Source organism: Dromiciops gliroides, chromosome 2 (assembly GCF_019393635.1).
Source record: "Dromiciops gliroides isolate mDroGli1 chromosome 2, mDroGli1.pri, whole genome shotgun sequence".
Taxonomy (NCBI): Eukaryota; Metazoa; Chordata; class Mammalia; order Microbiotheria; family Microbiotheriidae; genus Dromiciops; species Dromiciops gliroides.
In genome coordinates this window covers 438,534,560-438,553,590 of record NC_057862.1, presented here as the reverse complement: position 1 = coordinate 438,553,590, position 19,031 = coordinate 438,534,560, and the positions used below count along the sequence as shown (strand labels likewise).

The 19,031-nt window shown below is 39.5% G+C and overlaps 1 protein-coding gene across 1 annotated transcript in view; it reads left to right on the top strand.

Annotated features, from left to right (window-relative positions):
• The window catches only part of RTEL1 (regulator of telomere elongation helicase 1), a 100,081-nt gene that overhangs the window by 36,277 nt on the left and 44,773 nt on the right, over positions 1 to 19,031 (top strand). The window contains 5 exon segments of the mRNA XM_043980203.1: positions 5,074 to 5,171; positions 6,262 to 6,317; positions 13,833 to 13,907; positions 14,213 to 14,294; positions 17,325 to 17,457. Of these exon segments, the coding sequence (XP_043836138.1) occupies positions 5,074 to 5,171; positions 6,262 to 6,317; positions 13,833 to 13,907; positions 14,213 to 14,294; positions 17,325 to 17,457 (444 nt within the window).

Here is a 19,031-nt window from a genome sequence, read left to right as displayed (position 1 = left end):
TATTTATATATTCTTAATGTTTGTCATTTCTTATGTCATTGTGTTTATGTACCATAATATATTTAGCCATTTCTCAAACTTTGGACACGTAAGTTGTTTATGGTTTTTCATTGTTACAAGTAACGTTACTATGGGCCTTTTTGTATAGATAGGACTTTTCTCTTGTCAAGAATATCTGTTATCCTTAGTTTGGTGGCTATAAGGTTGTATCTCACAGCTGTTTTAGCTCACATATCTCTGTTTCTTAGAGAATTTGAACAGTTTTTTAGGGGATTATTGATATAACTAGCACAGTGTCATATGCCCTGGATCATTGCAGAGATTCCTGGAAACAATCGCTTGAGTTTGCTGCAACCATCTACACAGGAATGACTAAATAGATGAATGTCTGTTGTCCAGATTGTGAGATCCATTTGTGTGTATGACCCTAGAGCTGGTTCATTATTATGCATATGTGGGACAGACAGTGCAGACGGACAACCAGCAGATTTGACCAGATGGAGAAGAGCTGACTGGGTTGCCTTTGGGAAATAGCAGAGCACCTTTAATAACCCCAAGCTGCTCTCAAAAACAAAGGCTCATCTTTTTAAAACTAATATTCCTTTAAAACCAGTGTCGCTATGGGGAGCCAGTGGGGAGGCACCAGCACATGACTAGTAAAGAACAGGAGTTGAAGATGGATTCTGGGAGATACATGGTAGGAAGAGATGATCTGCTGGTCATGTGGCAAGGGTAGATAGCCAGAGTGTTGTGTTGTTATCCTCGAAATGTCAGTGAGGAAGTGAGGAAGGCCTTCATCACCCTGGGTAAGCCTTTTGTTGGCCTACTTGTAGTAGGACATCGACAAGAGTCCCAACATGGAGTGGTTGCAATCTGCATCATTGGCAGACACAATAGATTTATAAAATCACAGACAGATCTATCTGAGAGAAAAGATATGAGTACAATTAAAGCTATTTAAGTTACTGATACAGAAGAAGGAAAGGACACCACCATTGATTATAGTGATTCATACAGAAATGTTTCCCGTCAATGGGGTCATACATTTTGTAAAGCAGTCATCGTATAGTGGTAAAGATGTAGTTTACTCTGGAATATTGCTATCAGAACTCTGCCTAGTCCATTCTCACAGCTTCAGTAAGGAGATGACTACATAGGTTATTTTCATGAAAATTTTATGTAGCTAGAAAAGTAGGCATATGGGGTTTGTAGTTATCGATGTTTTCTTTCCTTTTTTTTTTTTAATAAGATCTGAGAGTTTTTCCATGCCTTTAATATTTTCCCCTCCTTCAGATAACCTGGCAACCTCTAAATTCTCTCAAAGTTGTTTTCTTCCACAGAGACCCTCTCTTTAAACACTGGGTTCAGTTCAGTTGCTTTTCACAACTTTGTTTACTTTGGTGCCATTTGTCATCCTAAAGAAACATCTGGTGTCCTAACATCTGATGTTAAAAATCTAACTGGCCTTGGTGGTCTTTGTTATTATTATCTTTTTTAAAAAACTTTTTTAGATCCTTTGCATTTTTTTGTCTGTTGTCCTGCCAATTTCATCCTTAAATGCCCTTGGGATGACTTTGCCTAGTCGGATCTCTCTTCACTGTTTTTCCCTCCACTTCTCACTGGTCTTTTTTTGAAGTGATAGTGCTCATAATCTTCCATTATTCTTTTTTCTGTAAGATTTTACAAATAAGGTTTATATTCTGTCTAATGTTGACCTTGGCTGCCGTATCTTTCCACTTGGCAAGGAGAGAATGTTTGTGGTCTGCAGCTGTTTTTAGAATTTTTTGGTCTTCTCATTATGGCAGTCGATTTACACTAAATTTCTGTATGAAATCATTATAATCAATGGTGATGTCCTTTCCTTCTGTATCAGTAACTTAAATAGTTTTAATTGTACTCATATCTTTTCTTTCACTTTTGTTCTAGTTTTGTAATGATGTTGATCTTTGCTCTTATAAGTTAGTGATTGACTATATATAGATAGCTGTCCAGGAATCATTCCCATATTGGCAATAAGTTATTATCTGTTACAATGTAATCAGTTTTTTTGTGATGTAATTTGGCACTTGCCATATTCAGCATCTCTCAATTCTTTCCTTGATGGGAGCATTCTTCTTTATTTATTTATTTATTTATTTATTTATTTATTTATTTATTTGCGGGGCAGTGAGGGTTAAGTGACTTGCCCAGGGTCACACAGCTAGTAAGTGTCAAGTGTCCAAGATCAGATTTGAACTCGGGTCCTCCTGAATCCAGGGCCGGCGCTTTATCCACTGCTCCACCTAGCCACCCGATGTGAGCATTCTTAATCTATAGATGTGAAACTTTGGTGTATTCTGTAACTCTTTGGCCTCTCTCATTCCTTATCCCCAAATCATGTCTTCTAGCTTTCCAACACCCTTATTTTTATGTCTGCCTTTGCATCAGAGTTACCTAGTATATGCTGATTTGATTTTGCAGAATTCATCTTCTCCTTCAGATGTTGTACATAAGCTATAATTGTTTGCATGGTAGTCTTTTTGCAGATACTTATGAACACCAAGCACCAAAATACAGATGAACAAACATGAAGATACTTATTCATGAGATACAGTGCAGGATTATTACAGTCCAGTACTTTGCATTCTTTGGACTTCACCTCCTGGCCTGCAGCCTTTTTCTGCAGAGATACTCCTGCCCTGAGGTTCACCCAAGTCCTGAGCCCAAACTGCCATTTCATGAGGGGCTACTGACTGTACTCCTGACTCAACTCACTGAACAGCTTCATTTCCTTGTCACCAGCCTTGCTTGGGTATTCCGTTATCCATCCCCTTTCTCCTGCTTCCTAGTTCCCCTTTGAAATGCAAATTCCTTCAGGATACTTACTTCCTTATTTCCCTGGTGCTTAGCCCTAGCTCTGTCTCTGCCTCTTTCCTCCTCTCCACCCTCCTCCCCCAAAATGATTTACAATGCTCTTCCATCAGTCCTGTAGAACAGAATTGATAAGATTACCCTCAAAGTGTAAGTGTTCCAAGAAGAATCAGAATTGTAATAATTCCTTTACCATTCTGTCTTTCATCCAACCAGTTCAGTATATCATAAAGACTTTTCTGTGGTTTCCAAATGTTTCATTTTATGAACTTTCTCCAGGCCATTGAATTATGATAGCTTCCTCTTAGTTAACTAACCATCCTGGAAAGTTCATCAAAAGTACTTCTTACATTCTGTGGAGCGTGTGCAGTCTCAGGGTCAACATGGAAATCAAATACTGATGACTTTTTGTTAAAGATTAAAAAACAAACAAATAGACAAAAAGCTGAACAAAACTAACCAGTAATCAACCATATACAACAGTATGTATAGTATTCCTTATCCAATTGCCAGCAAGACCAAACTTAGCCGGGATGGTAACATAATGTTCGGTCCCATTTTTTTTATCTTTTAGTTTAAATTGTTAGGATCAACACTGTTTAACTGGTTCTGCTTACTTTCCTATGTATCAATTCAAATGAGACTTCCCATGCTTCTCTCAGTTCTTCATATTCATAGTTTCTTATGACATTTTAGCATTATATTATTCATATGACACAAATTTGTTTAGCCATTCTCCAATCAATGGACAATTGCTTTTTTGTGATCTCCTTGAGACAGGGTTGGTATATGCATATGCCTATGAATATGATAGTTATTTTTTCCAACATAATTCCAAATTGCTTTCCAGAATCATTGTACTAATTCATCTACCAATGTTCCTATCTTCCCATAGCCCTTTCAGCATTAGCTGCTTCTATCTTTTGTCATTGTTTTCAATTTGTTTAGCATAGATAGGTAAAAAGAAATATTTGAAGCAAGATGTTTTCTCAATTGATGATTTCCATTTTTATCCTAACTTATTTTTCCACCTAGATACAGCTTCCTTTTTTCTTCTGTATTTGTTTATAACAAAAATGTGAAGGTTGGTAAATTCATTCCTCAAGTTTTGTGCTTTACTCTCCTTGGCACCGCTTTGCTACCTTTGTACCAGAAGTGGAAGGGCTTGGGGCAGGACCAAGAGCCATTCTCCTTTTTTTTTTTTTTTTTGGTTACCCAGTGGCCAGCCTGCTGGTGACCAGTCCCTCCATTCTCTCCTGGGCTGGTTCTCAGGAAGAGGCTCAGACAGTTGTTGGGGACATACCCAGACCTCCCTCAGCGTGGCAGAACCTGTAGTACTTGTACACTGCTCCTGGTTTAGTCTTTGACACCCAGAGACACCCATCCCTCATAGTGTGAGTTACTGGAATAAGACCTTGTGGAGGAAACCATCCTATCATCTGCCAAGAGAAAAAGTTTAACCTCTTCTTTGCCTCTGCTTTTCTTTAATTTCAAGGTGGCTTTTCCTGATAGCTCTGGCCTGAGGTAGTGAAGGAGAAAGTTCAGGAATTTTAAGAACCATTTGGGGGCAGCTAGATGGCACAGTGGATAGAGCACCGGCCCTGGATTCAGGAGTACCTGAGTTCAAATCCGGCCTCAGACACTTAACACTTACTAGCTGTATGACCCTGGGCAAGTCACTTAACCCCAATTGCCCCGCAAAAAAAAAAAAAAAAAGAACCATTTGGAAACATTGCAGTTTATCCATAAGTTCATTTGACTTTCCACTCAGTATTTAATTTGTATTAAATTATAGGTAGTAGTATAAAGTAGTATAAAGAAATTTGGGAAATTTGTGTGTGTGTGTGTGTGTGTGTGTGTGTGTGTGTGTGTGTGTGTGTCTAGAGCCAGCCGAGGCTATCTTCTGTTGAACTGATAAGCAGATAAACGTTGGGGTGGAGATTCTTTGTGGATTCTTTATCTGACACTTAGCATGCATCGCTTATGGGTGGGGTAAACTTAGAAAAAGGAGCCAACACAAAAGGGTCAGTCACGGAAGCTGAAATGACCATCTCACTGGCAAAGGGAAGGCAGGCAAAAGTGCTGTGGGTGGGAAGCTTTGGCACAGCAGGGTGCCTAAAACCAATTCACATGTTTGGCTACCATGAGCAGCTGAATCTTTCTCCCCAAATTTGGACTGTGCTCTTTTGTCAAATCCAAAACTTTGCTCCTCTTACTTGGCAGCTATATCTTTGATCTGTTTGCTGAGGCCCATATAACCTTTCAGACCAAGTCTTCCCTCCTGGAGTCACTGGAGCAGATCATACAATTCATGGCAGGACGTAAGTCATTCTCTCAGCTTGCAACTTTTTAGCGGCAAATTTGTCTCGTTCTTTACATGATTGGTTTTAATGGGAGGTTTTCCCCTTCCCAGCAAGTGGGGAACCCATTGTATGTGAGGAGAAAGGGAGATGAAGACACAGTGGATTTTTTTTTTATGAAATATTTTATTTTTTCCGTTACATGTAAAGATAGTTCTCAACTTTTGTTTATACATGCTTTACAATTTCAGATTTTTCTCCCTCCCTCCCCTCCCTCCCCCCTCCCCTCACAGTGGATTTTTAAACTAAGATTGATTCTTTGTATTTGTGCCATCAACAAAGGTAGTGTAACTTAAGGAATTTTGCAATGATGTAGTGGGACCAGCAGAACACTCATTGTAGGGGCTTTGGTGACTATTAACTGTAGTCCCCCAGCTTTGTAGATGGCCAAGAATCATTTTCAAACTGAATTGTAATTGCCCTGTGATATGACTTAGGGTACATTCTTTTGTTTCCAGAGCTCAATTTAACTATTTTATCCCAGGTGATTTTGACATTGGGGAATTGACATTATTCAGTGTCAGAGTTGCACTGGATTTGCAAAACTGGTATTTATTAGCAGTTTTTATAGCACATTCTCAGCAGAATTCCTGTCTAGCATTATGTGCTCTGTAGGGGTAAGTGGCATAGCTATTCCCCTAATCAACCCCACATCCAAAGGAGATAAGATGATTCTTCTGTTTGACTTCACACATTTGTTCCTCTGACAAAAGCAGTTATGGTGCTTTTTCATTAACAAATTCTACACTGAGCACTTAACTTGAAAAAAAACCTCAAGTTTCCCTAAACTGATACTGCCTATCAAGTAATAAAATAGAGATGTAGATATCACCTGTCATCTAGTTGAGATTTTAGGGGGCCTGTGGAGCAGTGTGGTCACTTAAAGTAGCTACTTTGATCTCTGCAGGTCTAGTGGTGCTTTGCCTTTCAGACAGTTCTTGACCAGGAGACCAAACAAAGAGACAAGATATTATTGTTGAATGATTTTGTTCTAAATGCCTATTTGTACTTACACAAAATGAACTTACGATATTTTTGCCCTTATCCATAGGTACTGGGATATTTAACAATACAGCAGGCTTACAAAAGCTGGTGGATATCATTCAGGTAAATAATTTGAAAAATCAGCCCCTATCTTTTATCTGTCTCTGTCCATAAGCATGATAAGGAATATGGCAGAGGGATAGTAAGAGGCTTTCCCTCCTCAGAACTACAAAGTGTTCCATCTAAAAGCATTGTTGGATAACAAGCATTGACTTTGTTAACACAAGCCGGTGGATGGAGACTCAAGGCATCCTATTGAGATGTGGTCTTGAAATCCTTTGGTACTTGGGAGCCTGGTCATAGATCACAGTTTTAGAGATGGAAGGGACTATCCAGTCCATCCTTCTCGTTTTACAGATGAGGCAACCAAGGTCTAGAGCAGTTAAGTCACTTCCACAGGGTCACATATCTAGTAAGTGTCTGCAACTGGATCTGATTCTAAGGCCAATCCATATATAAAGCACTTAGCAAACTTTAAGACACTATCTGAGGGGCAGCTAGATGGCGCAGTGGATAGAGCACTGGCCCTGGAGTCAGGAGTACCTGAGTTCAAATCCGGCCTCAGACACTTAACACTTACTAGCTGTGTGACCCTGGGCACTTGCCCCCAATTGCCTCACTTTAAAAAAACAACAACACTATCTGAATGCTAGCTATTATTATTAGTTGTTGCTGTTTTATGCTAGCTAATATTTTTGTTGTTGTTATTATTATTATTATTATTGCCATTTATACCACACTACCCAATGCCCTATAATGTTTGTTTGTTTTTCTTTCCTTTCTTTTTTTGTTTTTCTATCAAACTTTGGGAATGACCATAAACTTTTTCTGAAGGAGTCAGGCAACTAGATTGTCATTAAGATTAAGTCCAGCTATATCTGGATAGTTCCAGGGCAAAAAAACCCAACTCTTTGGGAATCTCATATTTTATGGTCTTATCCAGGTAATATTCAAACAAACTCATACTCATTCAACAATTTCTTCTTGTTGGTTTGCTATAATTTTCCTATGTTCTTTTTAGAAGCTCCAGAGTTTGAAACCACTTTCAATTCTGCCCTTCTTTAGTTTCCTGGCCTCATTATTACACCATTCATTCATTCTGAACTGAAGGTACATTAAACTGTGGTGTGTTCTTTTCTCATCACCACCAGATGGAGCTGGGACTTCTTGTGAAATCTAATTTTAAAAAAAGAAAGAAAGAAAAGAAAAAAGAGAGAGGAGGGAGGGAGAGAAAGGGAAACAGAAGGGAAGGGTATGCCGTATGTCTAGATTTATTAAGGATTTGCTAATCCTCAAAAGAGGATTTCCCATCTCTGTCCTATATATTTGTATTGAATCACATATTTGAAATGGATGGTCCTTGAATATATCAGATGTTCACAGCTTTTTTCACAGCTTTCCACTACCAGTGTTCAACAAGTGGAATGTGTATTCATTCCACAAATGTTTATGACATAGCCTCATTTTTTTTAGGAATTCCACTGTTTGATAATGATCTTTTCAGCAAAACATTTATGTGGAATCAGCTTAGGCCATATGATGATTCTTCCTACTTCTACATATTGTTCAGAGCTGCTGTCATTATTGTTTGAGGACTTCTAGGTGTTCTATGCAAGTTTATGAAATCAGTTTAGTTTATTTCAGTTTTTTCTTAGTTGGATGAAATCCTAGGTGTCATCCTAGACATTTGGCAAATATCAGAGCACCCACAAATGTAGCCTAGCCCAGGGAGAGCCTTTGTAAATGCTACTGAGGAGTAAATTTTTGTTTTGTTTTGGTGGGGCATTGAGGGTTAAGTGACTTGCCCAAGGTCACAGAGTAAGTGTCAAGTGTCTGAGGCCAGATTTGAACTCAGGTCTTCCTGAATCCAGGGCCGGTACTTTATCCACACACCACCTAGCTGCCCTATAAATGCTACTGGAAGAGTGCAGGTTTAACTGAGCAGAGCAGTTATAGAAACATTTTTAGCTTCTCTGATACCCTGCCAAAATGATCTGGCTGTTTTCCTATAAAGAAATCAAAATTGTAATTGTGCTTTAAAGAACTCAAAAGCGGGGGCAGCTAGGTGGCACAGTGGATAAAGCACCGGCCCTGGATTCAGGAATACCTGAGTTCACATCCAACTTCAGACACTTGACACTAGCTATGTGACTCTGGGCAAGTCACTTAACCCTCATTGTCCTGCAAAAAAACAAAACAAAACAAAAAAACAACCTCAAAATCTTGTTTCTTCCTTTACACCCACATCACTGAATGGAATGGAAAGGAAGAACCTATGTTCTCAGTATTCAGCCAGTCACCAAACCAGTAGTAGAATGTCTACCAACAACTTATAATCTAATCACTTATCCTACAGCTTGTTGGTTATCTTAGTGAGCAAACAAAAACATTGCTCAGCCAAGCCAAACCTTAAGAAAGTTAGTACTGCCCCAAATCACATAGTTACAACTCAGTAGGCATTTATTGGGCATCGACTGTGTATCTGTTATGCGAAGACATCCATTGTGTAATCTACTGATGTGTCTTCTCTTAAGGGACTAAAGCAGTATATAACATGGTTTTTGTCCTGGACACTTTTACAGTCTGGTTGGAGAACACACACCTGAAACAATTGAGACAACAGTCTAAAACAGGCTTTAGGAGATGGCAGAATGGGTAGATAGGTGACAAGTATAATAATAAAACAGATACCTGTAGCTGTTTAGGAAAACTTCAAGGAGAAGGTGAAATCTGAGCTAGGTTTTGAAGGACAAGATATATGAAAGATCTTTGGAATGGAAAAACCCCATATGTACAAAACTGTGGAGCACTGGAAAAACACAAAGGGAAATAGTTCTTTTCTTCATTACCATCACACAAATGCTCCATAAAAGAAAACTTTAATTCATTTCACATAAAAATATTTTTCTTTCCTTCCCACACCCTTCCCCTCAGTTGAAAAAGAAAGAAAAAAACCCTCAGGTAAATATGCATGATTAAATTAAACAAGTTCCTGTATTGGTCTGTATTGGCCCAAAGAATATTGTCTCATTCTCCACCCTGAGTCCATCATCTCTCTGTTAGGAGGTGAGTGGCATGTTTCATCATGAGTCCCAAAATAGGTGCTAGTTACAGAATAGGAAAATTAAGCCAAAAAACAGGTTCAAATGCTATGAAATGAACTAATGGAAGAATTGGCCTGGACTTTGGACTGGATCTAGAATACGTGGAGTTGCTTAACTCTTGGCACATTCTGCATTTTGATACCACTTTCCAACAGCATTTCTAGCAGCGCCCAAAAAATTGAGATCGAGTGACTATGCTTTGATTAAGATCAAGTGACTACTTTTCTCTGGGTTTCCCCTTCCTACTCCTCACCTCTCTATTGGCAGGCACTCTGTTCTATCCTGCCCTCTCCAGCACTCGCCAAGGGAGTGGTGAGACTGTCATTATTTTTGTAAAGGTTTTGGCATCTTAACTAGTACCCTCTGTAGAGATCAATAGTTTCTTTGTTTTGTTGTAGGTTAGTGTGACAGAATTTTATGTTAGGTATTTTCACGCTAAGTGCAGGTAGTCTAATTAGATTTGTCCTCATTTGGTATTCTTTCTCTCACTGTTAGTGATTATTGGAAACAGCAATACCAGTAGTACTCTTAATGTATATTTCTGTTTTTTCCACTATAAATTGCAAAAGAGTCATTGCTACAAAAGGTCCCTTGTCACTGTCACCTCTTCACTTACTCTGGAGTTACACATAGCAGAGATTTCTTGGTTTCCATGCCACTTCGGGTGAAAAAAGACTTGAATGAAATAACTGTCAAGTGTCTGAGGCTGGATTTGAACTCAGGTCCTCCTGAATCCAAGGCCAGTGCTCTATCCACTGCGTCACCTAGCTGCCCTGGGTTCTTGTATTCTTAACCAGACTGATAGTGGGTAAAAAAGAAAATAACTCTTTAGACATATGGAGGTAGTAATTGCTTGATCTTTTTCATGTATGAGCATGAATAGGTCTCAGAAGTCCTACTGGAGTCACTGTCCAGAGAACTGACCAAATCTACAAGAAAGCGCCCCCCCCCCCCCCCCCCCCGTGTGACGTTGGCCAATGGAGTTTATTCCCCTGCAGTCTTAGGCAGTACAATCATATTTCTCTTTAGCCTGAATTTAAGAGCAGAGATGGGATGTTCCTTCTAGAGAAGTGATTCTGGGGAAACTTTACAGGATCATACATGTAGAGTTAAAAGAGGCTATCTATCTGACCCTCTGCTATTACAGATTTTCAGAACAAAAACAACTGAGGGCCAGAGAGGAAATGACTTAGAATCCTAGATTTAGCGCTGGAAGGGACCTCAGAGGCCATGTAATTCAGCTAACTTCCTTTTTTACAGGAAGATTTGAGGCTTAGGGAGGTCAAATGATTTGTCCAAGGGTCTGTAGTTCATAGCAGATCCAAGATTTGAACCCAGGTACTCTGGCGTTACTCTTTGCACTGCACTATGCTCCCTCTCTTGGCAAACATGACCCAGAATTGCTGCAAGTTGGGGAAATGTTTCTTTTTACATCATCTGTAAGCCAAAGTGTGTCAAGCAGTTTGCCCCATTTGTTTTGCATTTCCTTGGACTCCTGGCTTCAACTATCCCCCAGTTAGGTGGTGGGGAACCAGCAGTAAATGACCAAGCATGTTTTGAATACTCAAATTGGAAAGCCTTTCAGAGGAGGTGTGATCATCTATTCACTTAATTTTTCAGAGTCTCTGTTTCCACATTTGTAAATGGGGATGATAATGTTTGCACTACCTTACAACATCAATGCTGGGTTCAAATGAGATAATGTACAGATTAAATCCTGAAGCACCAAGTAAAAATGTTATTTGGGAAAGGAGGAATAAGCATTTGGTTGGTGTTCAATAAATGCTTATTAAATGTTGAATGAAAATTTCATTCATTTTGGAAAGGCCTGGACACCTGCAGATTTGCTACTCTCATGTGGTGGATTTTTTGTTTATAACAATTCCCTTTATTAGCCAGAACAACACAAGTTGGGCTATATACCATCTCCTGAAGGAAACTTAAAATTAAAACAAAATTTTAAAAATTCACTGGAATCCTATCTACTGTGACTCTTAGGGGATGGCCCAGATGATGTGAAGTGTTTTTTCTCCTCCTTGGGGTGGGGAAGATGGAGACTTACAGAAAGTTTATTGAATGAAAATCTGGTAGAGAGAAGCCTTAGAATCTGAGCCTGCCCAACAATTAAATGTAGTACCATCAGATCTGGGTGTTCCTCAAACTGATTTCTCTTCCTAATTTCCCATTTTCATCAGTGGTATTTACCATTCTTCCAGTTACTTAGGTTCGAATCCTTGGCATCCTCTTAACTTTTCCCTTTTTTTCCTTACCTGTGTTGTGCTTATTACCAGTTTTTATCAATCCTTCCTTCAAAGTGTTTATCATATATTCCCCTCCCTTTCTACTCCCACTGCAGCTTCATGTCTCGATTATGTCAACAACTTCGTGTTTATTTCCCTAAAATGCCATTTTTATCATTTTCTTTTCTTTTTTCTTTTTTTTTTTTTTAGTGAGGCAATTGGGGTTGTGACTTGCCCAGGGTCACACAGCTAGTAAGTGTGTGTTAAGTGTCTGAGGCCAGATTTGAACTCAGGTACTCCTGACTCCAGGGCCGGTGCTCTATCCACTGTGCCACCTAGCCGCCCCCAATTTTTATCATTTTCAACATCATTTCATCCCCTGCTGAGAAACCTCCATTGCCTGTAGGAAAAGACTTAACTCAACCCTAGGCCACCTACAATTAGACCCCCATTCCACCTCTCCATATTCTCTTCCACAGATTCCTTTGTATGAACCTTATGTTCTAGCCAGGTCAGTCTCCTCATTCCACTTTGTATAAATCACCTTGGGTTTTGACTCTATACCTCTGTTTATGCAATGCCCTCTTTTTAAAAAATGTGTTTTCATTTCCTTTCCACCTATTCCAAATTCTACCAGTTATCCAGAGAGATCAGTGTACCACTGCACCATTGAGGTCTTCCCTGATTGTTTCATGCACTAGTTTTCCCTCTCTTCTCATCGCCTATATTACTTATTGATTGTACCATTCATTTTGGTATGTAATAATTTACTGCCCCATGTTATTATTCAAATCTTTTTATGTGTATATTTTGTCTCTTCAATTATATTTTAGGTGTCAGAAACATAGTTCTTTCTGGGGGAGCCCCCAAAAAGCCAACTTTAGTCTATGGCTCCATTCAGAAATATATAATGCCCCCGAATATAGGAAATGATATTTCTGGTGCTTTCTGCCCAAAGTCAGATGCTACCTGCTGCACAGTGTCCAGTTCTGGGTGCCACATTTTAGGAAGGACATCAGCAAGTTGGAATATATGTAGAAGATGACAATGATAATGACAAAGCTGCATATCCTCCATAGGAGGATAAATTAAAGGAGCCAGACGGATGTTTAGGGTGGGCAGGGAAAGATGGGGTCTGATAGCTGTCTTCAGGTATTTGAAAGGTTATCCCATGAAAGAGTTATTAGACTTACTCTGCTGGGTGCTAGTGGGGAGAAGCAACGGGCAGAAGCTGCAAAGGGGTAGACTCATTGTCAGGAAAGGCATCCAAAAATGGAATAGGCTGCTTGGGAAGGAGGAAGAGCAGTCCCCTTTCTGGAGCCCTACAAGGAAAGGTGGACGACTACTTGTTAGCTGTGTTGTATGTTTCCTGAATTTTTCATATATTGCTCTGTCCCCCTATCCTTTTTCTTTTTCTTTTTCTTTTTCTTTTTCTTTTTTTTTTTTTTTGGCAAGGCAATGAGGGTTAAGTGACTTGCCCAGGGTCACACAGCTAGTAAGTGTCAAGTGTCTGAGGTCAGATTTGAACTCAGGTCTTCCTAAATCCAAGACCATTGCTTTATCCACTGCACCACCTAGCTGCCCCCAGCCATGTTGTAATGTAGCAAGGTACATTAGATACTCTGAGGCCCTCTTCCACCTCTTAGATTCTATGTCTTACATAGCTTTTGAATTTCCACAGTACTGCGCACAGGAAGCCCGGCATGAGTCCCAGGATCAACTTTTGGCCGACAGGTCTCTTTCAAGCAGTCAGCCCCTCTCTTTTGGAAAAGCTTCCTAGAACTCTTTGAATGACATCACGTGCCTTGTCCCTGCTCCGTCTCTTAGTTTTGTACTTGGCACACTGAGAAAGATGGAACTTTTCTGCTGGAAAAGTTTTCTGTTATAGAAATTCTGGGAAGTTGTCTGTGCATATTCATATGATGTGCTGTAGAAAAGGGCACCTGGTCTTCATTCTGGTTATTGAGAGAATATTTATTGAATGAGTCCCAGACTTCTCTCTGCCAGGACCAAAATACTCCTCTGGCCCAAATCATAGGAGATCAAGGAAGTGCTCTACATTCTTTAGGGTTCTGTAGAGGAAAGATATGATTTAAAGATTCTGTAAGAGGAAGAAAGGTTTTTGGGTCAGGGACAGAGAGGCAGAGGCAGAGCATTGGATTATTGGGTTCCTTATTTGCTTGTCTGAATTTTGTCGTTTTCATAGTATGTTCTACCATGTCTCTGTGTTACAGATTGTTTTCAGTATTGACCCCCCACAAGGTGCAGCCAACCCCATGTTGGGGCATACAGTTTCAAAATATTATAAGGTAAGGGATCTTTTATTCTGAGCATCTGCTTACTGGATACTGGAGTTTCTGATTTCTGGCTTACCATCTCCAGGGTGCCTGAACCCCTATGGGTATTTGGGAATGTTTTAACAGCTGGCCATGCTAAAATTTCCTTTTGGCATACCCCCTAAAGACACAGCAGGAAGAGTTCATATTAAAGGTGGAAGGGTTCAGTGTACATGGTACTTTGGATGCTATGAATTGCTAATAGAAATAATAGTAAAAATTCACTGTTTATTATTTCTGTAGCAACACATGGAGCAATCTTATGTTTATTTTAATAGGTTCACATCCACTTGGACACCAGTAATAGAAAAAAGACCCCAAAGACTGATGCTTGGAGTGCTCCTGTGGCCAAAAAACAAGGTGCTGGGGGCAGGAGCAGGGCGGGGTTCTGAGAAATCAACTTAGTTTTCCACTCTGCTGCTCTTGTGTTCATAATTCGGTAGGATTCTTGGTTAGCCAGTTCTTGGTTATATACTTGTATTACCTACTTAGGTTGTTTTGAGGAAAGTGCTTTATTAAATTGCTATTTAAATGTAAATAGTTATTATTGCTTCTTGGTGAATTGTCCATGGCAAATGTTTAATCCCATACTGCATTTCCTACTATCATAAAAGTTGGGAAAATCTTAGATCTGGAAGGTTATGGGCTGGTCTTATCTAACTACCATTTTCTATAGGAAACTGAGTTCATAGTTAAGTGACTTGCCCAGGGTCACACAGTTACTTAATAAAAGAGCAGGACTAAAACCCAGGTCTCCTGACTCCCTGCCCAGTGTTTTCCCCACTGCTCTATACTCCTTAGCTCATATTCCCTCTTAGCCTTTGATTTTATAGACTGAAGATTTCTCATCTTAGTCTGGCCTCTTATGGCAATCGTTATACTTCCTTGGTCCCGCTGGCCCACTCTGACTTCAGTGTTCTTCACCATCATGTCCTAAGTGCATGTGTATCTTTTGTTTTACTGTCCCTAACTTCAAGTTCCAGGCTTCTTTCATGCTTTCACAGTGGATCAGGTCATATCTGGCCTAGTCCAAGAAGCAGTTTGGATAGTTCAGAATGGGGAAAGCTATCTGGAACAGACCTGGAAAATTCAAGTGTGTGGTTTAACTAAGGGGCAAGCAGGGCAGCTGTCTCTAGGTCACATCCTATAAGAGCTGCTGCATGCAGGATCAAGCTGGAAGCAACTGTAGCAGCACCTGGGTTAGGAAAAGTCCATATCGAAGGTGAAAGGATCTCATGACTGAGAAGAAAGGTCAGGCACCAACCTGAATAGTGTTTCATGACTGCAGCATAGCTGGCTCAGCTATCTTTTATGCTTGGTTGGGCGTTGTTTCAAATGATTTCCATTGACCTTTGAAATCTTTTCCTTTTTCAGTAAGACTCTCTAGGATTAGCCACTCCCTCCAGTGTACTTATAGGAAGTGATTTAATTCTTTTATTCTTTATAAGAAGCCGCCAAAGTAAGCTTAGCCAAGCAGAGAGAGAGAGCGTAGGGCAAGAAGTGGGAGAGAGAGGAGACAGTGAAATGAGGTAGGCATTCCATAGTGATGAGATCTGTTCTTTTTCAAAAAGAATGTGGCCTAGCAATCAATTTTTTTTCCCTCATGGGACTTGTTTTCAGGTTTAGAAATCTATGTCTTATCACATCCATATTTTTTGTTGCTAGATTCCTGTGTTCTTTTGTACTTCTCCTTTAACTTGCCTTGAGCCTGTCCTCTTTTGAGAATATATTCTGTTTGTTTTATCCAGTCCAAGTGATCAGCAATCAGCTTTATAAACATACCCAACAAAGTGGCCAGCTAATCTTGGCGTGGAGGCCCCCAGTGATGAGGAACTTCATGTAGGAGGCAAAAAAGGGGTTAACAGAAAAAACCTAAGACCTGAGCTCTGAGAGGGATTCAGACCCCAGTTAATGGATAGCCTAAAACCTTGGGCCCTCATCAAAGACTGGGCCTAGATTCTTGTTAACTGGTACCTTGAGGTCTGGCTCCTATTAATTACCCCCATTAATCACTGCCCACAACAAAAACATAAAGAAACAGGTCATAGACACCCTAACTACAACAAAAATGTAAAGAGACAGATCACAGGGACCCTCGCTGAATACCCAAAATTAGGCCTAAGAATAAGAAAGAAATCAGAAACACCAAGACACTCTGACCATGGCGAGTTGAGGTATGCTTTTTATGAACATGCACAGAATAACTCAGATTTGTCCCCAGATTCACTTTATGATGTGTAAACCCTAAAAACACACCTCCACAGAGAAAGGTACCCGCCTCAGGGGTTGGTTTCAGGACCCCAGAAAGTCCAAATTAGGATGAGCCCTCCCCCGTACCTCCCTAAGGTGGAAATTATTATAATGAGACTGATAATCAGTTTATCCATACTATAAATATAACTGTCTTTTCTTTCCCTATTCAAGAGATACCTTTCCATATATTTTTCTGGTTCTCTCCCTGTGGTTGACAGTCTTTCTTTCTTTCTTTCTTTTTTTTTTTAGTGAGGCAGTTGAGGTTAAGTGACTTGCCCAGGGTCACACAGCTAGTAAGTGTTAAGTGTCTGAGGCCGGATTTGAACTCAGGTACTCCTGACTCCAGGGCCAGTGCTCTATCCACTGTGCCACCTAGCTGCCCTGACAGTCTTTCAATAAAACTAGGGAAACTGAATCACTGAATCTTGTAATTCTTTTGGGACAACTCATGATCAATTTGATCACCCTAATTCCACCCCACATCATTTGGTGCTCACTACTGTCTGAGGTGGCACATTCCACTTTGGGAGAATTATATTGGTTAGGTAGTTCTTTGTTTCATTTTGTTTTACACTGAGCTGAAATCTCCCTTTGAAATTGGTTCTCTCGGGGCAGCTAGGTGGCGCAGTGGATAGAGCAACAGCCCTGGATTCATGAGTACCTGAGTTTAAATCCGGCCTCAGACACTTAACACTTACTAGCTGTGTGACCCTGGGCAAGTCACTTAACCCCAATTGCCCCGCAAAAAAACCAAAAACAAAACAAAGAAATTGGTTCTCTCTTCTGAGGACAAAAGAAAAAGCAATGAAATACGCTATTTCTTCAAATGCCTGAAAATATCTATCACATCTCTTACCCTATTCTAGTCAGGGGCAGTGAATGAATGAGAAAAAAGGAAAATTAAAATAGGAGAATCGTAAAGTTTACCACTAATATAATTGAGAATCGATAGACAATTTGTCACATGGTCTTTACGCATGTGACGATTAACCATTGATCCTATTTCCTACATTCAGATATTAATTAGCCTCATCAAAACAGAAAAGTCCTCATGGAGACCATAGGGCTGGCTATTCTCTGGAGCCATAGGTTCTCCATAATAATACCCTTTAAAAGTGTGTCATTTTTTAATTGCAGGAAAAATATTGAGCTACTGGTGTTTCAGTCCGGGATTTAGCATGCATGAGTTAATTCAACAGGAAGTACGTACCATCATCCTCACCAGTGGGACTCTAGCTCCAATTTCCTCCTTCACCATGGAGATGCAAATGTGAGTGTCTTTTCTCAGCCCCTTGGTCAGTGAAGCTAGAACTTCCTTTCAGAAGTATCTGGCATTGGCCACTGGGGACAGATGTGTCAGCACTGAGCACTTAGAAAGTGCTCCATAAATGCTCAGATTGGGGAAGGAGAATAAAGAAATGATTTTAGATTAACCTACGAATCATACAGAATCTATAACCAAGTAAATTAAAGACTGGGGGGACAAAGGTAGAAATTGGTCAAAAGTAAGCCAAGATTCTACCCTCAGAGATTGGAAGAATTCTTTTTTTTTTTTTAAGTTTCAGTTGTTTATTGGTGCCTTGGTTAATGATTTTTAAGATATAGCATGTACCCCAACTATTGTTTTGTGAAGTAGCCAAGATTTTGAAGGATTTTAATAACGTTTTTAAAAGAAATATTGTTTTTCTAATCAGTAATTTAACAAACATTAGCAAAATATGGACATTTACATATGTAAGGAATGGGATAATAGAGAACTTCATATGAAATCTTCAATCTTTTACATACAGTTTGTTTTAAATTTTTTATCATAAAATTATTTTATTATTTTACGGTTACATGTAAAGATTGTTTTCAACATTTGTTTTTTGGGGTTTTTTTTATTTTTTTAGTGAGGCAATTGGGGTTAAGTGACTTGCCCAGGGTCACACAGCTAGTAAGTGTTAAGTGTCTGAGGCTGGATTTGAACTCAGGTATTCCCGACTCCAAGGCCAGTGCTCTATCCACTGCGCCACAACATTTGTTTTTTATAGCATTTTAAGTTCCAAATTTTTCTCCCTCCCTCCCAGGAGAATTCTTTTGGTAGTTTTTATGCATGGGACTCTTCAAGATTCTCCTTGTCATTTCCACCTCTCTTCCCCTTTATCCACTCAAACTGCTTGTGAACTTCAGGAATAACTGTTGAGTTTAGTAAAGATCTGGAGGTAGAAAGGAGAATCCTTTGGTCCCTGTTTAGCTGCCCACCTGCCTCTGCTCTGGTCTATAGGAATTTAGATCCTATATCTCAGGATTTCCCCACAAACTAGTTGTTGGTTTTTTGTGTTGTTGTTGTTGTTGTTATTGTTTAGCTCAAATGATAAACAACTTAATCCTTTAAAAAAAAAATTGGGTTTTGATCACATGATTACAGAATATAGAATTGAAGGGATCTCATTGGCCAGCTAGTCTAGTCCATAGCCCCAAAGAATCTCCTACTACAAACTACATGACAAATTGTCATTTAGCCTCTGCTTGAAGACCACCAATGATGCCTTTTGTTTTGTTTGGTTTTATTATTGATGTCTTTAATTTTTATTTTACATACTTTTCCAAATATATCCCTCCTTCTTCCCCAATAGCCACTATCTCATAACAAAGATTTTTTTTTAAGAGAAAAAAGCAATTTAGGAAAACTCATGAACCCGTTTAATAGTATCTGCAATATTTCCTGTGCACACCCCCCCCCCCAAAAGAATGGAGGAATGGATGCCTTTTGTTTTTATATTTGCATTTCCAAATATTCAGCCCATTTTTTCCTCTTCATTCCAGCTTTAAATCTTTCCTTGCAAGAAATCAAAACAGAAA